This window comes from Xenopus laevis, chromosome 4S, assembly GCF_017654675.1.
Source record: "Xenopus laevis strain J_2021 chromosome 4S, Xenopus_laevis_v10.1, whole genome shotgun sequence".
Classification (NCBI taxonomy): Eukaryota; Metazoa; Chordata; class Amphibia; order Anura; family Pipidae; genus Xenopus; species Xenopus laevis.
In genome coordinates, this window is record NC_054378.1 from 77,204,236 (window position 1) to 77,210,235 (window position 6,000).

At 40.1% G+C, this 6,000-nt stretch overlaps 1 protein-coding gene across 1 annotated transcript in view; it reads right to left on the reverse strand.

Moving 5' to 3' along the window:
• lrp8.S (LDL receptor related protein 8 S homeolog) overlaps positions 1-5,716 on the reverse strand; it is a 79,482-nt gene extending 73,766 nt beyond the window's left edge. Inside the window, exons 1-2 of the mRNA XM_018260917.2 lie at positions 5,522-5,716; positions 4,305-4,433 (exon numbers count right to left, since the gene is read on the reverse strand). Coding sequence (XP_018116406.1) covers positions 4,305-4,433; positions 5,522-5,597 — 205 coding nt within the window. The 5' untranslated portion in view covers positions 5,598-5,716. The remainder of the gene's footprint in view (positions 1-4,304; positions 4,434-5,521) is intronic.
• Between the last annotated feature and the right edge of the window lie 284 nt (positions 5,717-6,000).

Consider the following 6,000-nt stretch of genomic DNA (forward strand, 5'->3'; position numbering starts at 1 on the left):
ATGCTGTCCACCACATAACTTTGGAAATTTTTCCTTTAGGATCAAGATGGACTTATTCAACTGAATCCCATTGAATTATTGCACTTTAAAACGTACATGTACAATCTTGTTCCCAAACCATTTGCATGCTAATTTTCCCTTTGTTGGTTAACACAACCAGCTTCTGGGTTTGTCCTCTTAGAAGGGATCCCTTCATTTCCACATGCAGCGCTGCTCATTATTTTAAATGTTTTTAATTTCACTGGTTTCAATATGGCATGGTGGTGAATAAAAATTGCATTTTTTTTTTTATTTTGCTACTCATTATTATTATTTTGTTTTCAATAACATATTTTTTCAGGCCTATGTAGTGTGGGGATAAGTCCCTTTGGTTCTTTCTTTCTTGGTTTATATATTATCTAGAAACCTGCTATTCAGAAAGCTTAGAACATCTTCCTGAGTTGTTTCAGTCAAGCTGGGCTGAGGGTGGTGCGATTCTTCCATTGGCTGGAGTCCTGTTTTAATTTGTAATTTGCCTATGGAGGGATCGCGCCGCCCCCAGCCCAGCGTGACTGAAACAACTCAGGAAGATGATTTAACTGTGTCGGAGGGTCGCCTTTACTAAGGTTCACCGTGCTGGTGGTGGCTTTGTGGGGCTTTAGCTGCTTATATTTCTTGTGCAGCTTCTTTTCACTAATACCGACATGTTCCTATTTTTTAGGAACGTGTCAGTATCACTTTAAGTACAATGTACTGTTTTATTAATACAAAGAAAAAGGAAATCATTTTGAAAATTTGGGTTAGTTGGATAAAATGGAGTCTATAGGAGATGGCCTATATGTAGTTCAGAACTTTCTGGATAAGGGGTTTCCATATAACTGATTCCGTAACTTTATTTGTGGTTGCAGTCAAAGGTACATCATGGTAACAGGAAAGATGGGATTAAAGCAGCCAGCGTAGTTAATCCATATAGTAGACAACAAAAAAAAAAAATCACAGGTGTCAATCATTCTTGTTGACAATAAAAGGAGCTGGGAGATTGCTTGATATTTTACTGCACCAGCTGGTGAGAGACAAAGCCACAAATTACAGCCAGAATTACTGCTAAAGTCTCCAGAGAAAACCAGTTCCATTAAAAATAACATATGAAATTGCACATACAATGCAATATAAATTAAAGGATATGTTAACAAACAGACTTTGTATTGAAAGACACACATCCACATTGCACAGGGTACTGTTCATTGGATTCTCTCAATAAACAGCATTTATTTTTACATTATTACCAAAAAAAATGCAAATTAAATATAGGCAATAAGCATGCAGGTTGACCAAATGTTAATAAGCTAATAGCAGTGTTTACGGAGACACCTGACCATTGCTATAGTTAGCAGAAATCAACTAGTACTTTAATATATGTCAAATTTGCAAATATGAGACATATGACAAAGCATGTCAACATGTAAAGAGATTCTGCAACAATATCACAAGTGGATGTATTCTCATTTGCTGTTCGGTCTATGATGCATTTTTAAACCTGCTGAGGCAATCTTCTGTATTCCCTATTTATCACAATAGGAGGTTCCCGGTCCTTAGGAGGATATATTTGAGAGCCGTTATTAACTCAGACAGCTAAAAGTAGAACTCTCATCCATCCCTGCTGATTTGTTCTTTTAAAATATCTACCACTGGGAAATCCAGACCTCCTTTGTGGGACTGAACTACGTGAATTCGTTATTTAAGATTTCTATTTGTCTGTTGATACTCTGGGATGCAATCAAATTAAATGTTACTCTGACGTACTTAAATCACATCACAAATGCAAGCATGTATATAAAGTCTTTATTCTTTGGAGTTTTGTTTATCATTGGCTGAGCTTTCAAAGTAGCAACTTCCTTTTAATATATAACATAGTATTTCAGCAGTGAAAAAGTTTATTGGATTAACAGAAAATATGCAATATAACAAAATTAGACAGGTGCATACATTTGGGCACCCCAACAGAGATATTACATCAATACTTAGTTGAGCCTCCTTTTGCAAATGTAACCATGTCTAGACACCTCCTATAGCCTTTAATGAGTGTCTGGATTCTGGATGGCGGTATTTTTGACCATTCGATTCCATACAAAATCTCTCCAGTTCAGTTAAATTTGATGGCTGCCGAGCATGGACAGCCTGCTTCAAATCATCCCATGATATTCAAGTCGGGGGACTGTGAAGGCCATTCCAGAATATTGTACTTCTCCCTGTACATAAATGCATTTGTAGATTTCAATGTGTGTTTAGGGTCATTGTCTTGTTGGAATATCCAACCCCTGCGTAACTTCAACTTTGTGACTCATGTTTTAACATTGTCTTGAAGAATTTGTTGATATTGGGTTGAATTCATGTTGTTTCTACTTGTATGTCGTATGAAGATTTAGCTCTACTCGTGTGTGTTGAAACTAAATCTTTCTTGGAAAGATCTTTTCCAGGAGAGTTTGTAATTGTAACATCTATGGCCATCTTTACACTACCAAACTCATCATTATGCTGACCAGGGATGGGAGAATTTGACTCGTTTCGTCAAAAAGTCGCCGCCGGCGAAATGTCGCAGACGCCCATTAAAGTCTATGGGCGTCAAAAAAAATTATTTTGTCGCGCGTCTTTTTTTTTTTGACGCACGTCTCCATACAAGTCTATGGGCGTCATTTTTTTGGCGAAACGAGGTGAAAAAATTCGCCCATCCCTAATGCTGACAAATAGAATTATACTCATAAGAAAGGCAAACTGCACAAGTGATGACTCATTGCTCAGAACAGGTTACTTTAAAACTGCAATTTACATATACTCATGTGTATAAAATCCCAACACAATGCATCCACAACATACAGAGTACAACAACTAGTCTGCTAACGTAGGAAACCCTAGTGTCATATGGAGGAGTGGCAGTTACAATACTTACAACAGCATGACAAAGCAGGTCATGATTTTCCCATGTAACCATTAACTAAAGCCTTTCAATTCATTAATTCAACATAAATCGTCAACATCCTTAAAGAGAAGGAGCCATGCATCCGTGATTTATGCACATTGAGATGAAATCAATATTACATGCAAACAGTGTATATTTTGAGATAGACAGAACGGCCTTGTACAGTATATACCACGGTTATGTCTTTGACGGCAGCACTGACAGTGTTCATTTTGCTTCCACCCTTCAGCAAAAAGGGCTGGGGGTGTGTAAGCAAACAAAGCAGCTACTGGTCACTTCTGTGGCATGTGATCACATTTTATGCTTTACCACCTCAAATGAAAGCTTTGTACATTTCATTCATAACGTGCATGTAAACCTGGAGAGCGGACAGAAAACAATGCAAAGACAGAGTAAAGGTAGATGTGATGTGATCAGGCCAGCAAAGAAAGAGGTTTAGCACATGTCATAATATTATTTCTTATGTGGTAAGGAAGCAATTACCTAAATACCCAAAAGAATACTATGCATTGTCTCCCTGAATGCAACACAATATACATGGGCTTTCTCTAAAAAGTATCATTCACCCAAGAGATCTCAAGTGTGTTAGTGCTAAACAAGATTTCTGAAGAAAAATAAGAAGCACTCTACAGATACAGCAGGCTTCCTTCTATACACACTGTATATAGAGACAACACCACCTCTGGGAGAGAGAGAGAGAGGTACAAAACAAGCATTGCAATATGACAGGGAGAAGAGCAATTTAAAAATAGGTATACGTGCAGGTAAAAATGAATGTGCCCCACTTACTTCCAACAGTGAAATGAAATAGTGCTACACCAAAACATCGATTGAATTCTAAATGCCTATGTGGCTACTAAAGAGATATCCAAATGCCAGCCCTCCAACTGTTGTTAAGCTACAAACCCTATATTAGAATCCAAAGCAAGCAGTAGAATCTTATTATGGTTTAAGAATAGTTCCTGTGCTCCAGATGGGGTGTCCAAGAGGTAAAAAAAAGTTTGCATTGTATACAGACAGGTCATATACTAATGGAGATCCATATCCAATCCCATGGCCATGATAATGACCAAAACCAGAACATGGTTACCCAGCATACACTAGAATATCTTCACAGACAAAGTTCAAAAGTTAAATTACTGCTTCAACACGACTTTTTGGTCCTCACTTTTATTCCAACCCACAGCTTTCCTCCCTGTGGGCCACCACTGTTCAACTATAACTTGCAGTGCCCTTCAGTTGCAGCAGTTGTAGAATAACAACCACAGTCTGCTATAATGAATACATATTGCGATTTGGGGTGCTTCGAAACACTGTATGTTCTCTCAGCTTCTAACAGAATACTCACGACAGTCATCCTCATCGCTGTTATCAGCACAGTCATCATCTTCATCACATCTCCACACAGTGGGTATACAGCGTTGGTTCCTGCACTGGAACTGGCCCTCTTCACAGCCTGAGAGAGGCAGTGTTGGCCCTTTGAGATGAGAAATGAAAAAATGGGGTATTACTAAAGAATAACAAATACTGCACTGCACAGAAATGGAAAGTTTGAGCCAGAGAGGCACTGTACCAGCGATGTTAAATTGGACACAGGAGGCAAATAAAAGGCAGTACATATTATAATACACAAAAGCCTTGAATATCCTGTAAATTATATCCTTATAAACAGTGAGTTCTGATGTCATCAGTTATAAACGGTGCGTTCTGATGTCATTTCTGTCACATGACTCACTGAAATGTGTGTATTATAATAAATAAAGTACCCCCCTTCGGCCTCGTGTTTTTATATGGTCATGAAACTCCTCGGTAACTTATAATATCCTTATATTTAACAAGAGGGGGTACTTTATTCACTATATATAATACACATACAACAGTAAGCTAGTGTTACTGCATATCAGTTGTGACTCCAATGTAAAGGGATTACACTACAAACAGGTAATTATATATTATAGAGCATTTCTAACTGACAATCAGTATAATTTGGCAGTATTTGCCTTTTTGCCCAGAGCTGAGGCCCACAGCATGACACATGTCCCCTGTCCGTTATTAGACTACAATTCCCAGCATTCCCTTACAAACTATGACTTATTCAAATAAATGGAAATAGTTTGTACATGTACAAAAAAAAAATTGAGAAATGAAAGGCAAAGGTGATATAGCCTTGCACTTCTGCCTGCAAGTATGTTTGTGGCTAAAAACAAAACCTACAGCCCCTGGGACCCATTTGGAACGTTAAGTCCCACAGGAAGATAAACTGCATTTCAGGGCGCAAGGAACATTAGAGAAAGCATCGGTCCCCCTGTAACAGCTGCATTAATAGCAGGAGGTGCGAGTGGAATGGGCTTGATTCCAGCAATACAAGCGCTGACTGATGACGGGAGACCAAGCAAATACGAGCCCTATAAATACCATAGTAGGCCCTGCCAGAGCCGCGAGGATCAGGTGAAACAGGAGCAGCATCTCGCCGTACAAATGCAGCTTGAAGCCCCCCTTTCCATAACAGAAGCCTTTACTATGGCACGCAGCCTTAAAAGGAGGCTCCAGCGACCCTAAACTCACCTCTGCCAGCTCGCGTCCCCAACACCAGCAGTAAGAGGAGGCCGGGCATTGCCCCGCTGTGACAACCTGTCCTCATGGTGCCTCTCCCGCTGGGTACCTGAGCTCATGGAGCCGGCATCCATGCACTAAATCCGCAAGGCTCTTCCCAATGGGTAAGGCTTACGGGTGGGCGGGGCTTGCGTATAGTTTACACGTAAAGGGTGTTCAGGATGTTACACTCCCAAAAGGTGGAGCTGCTGTCATTCTTCGCGCTTGTCCCGCCCCCATCAGTCGCACCTAAGGCGGCTGGAGCCAAAGCTCAGTCAGTTTGATGTCATTGCAAATCTGGGGAAAGACTATTATGACGGGGTGGAAAGTAGAGCGATGCTCAGATGAGGGAGTAGCAACAAGGGGCTACGTTTCCCTCAGTAGTAGAATATCACAAGAGGGGGCGGGGCCAGTCCTTCTGAGACCAAACTGTGCCTCTATTTTCGCTCATC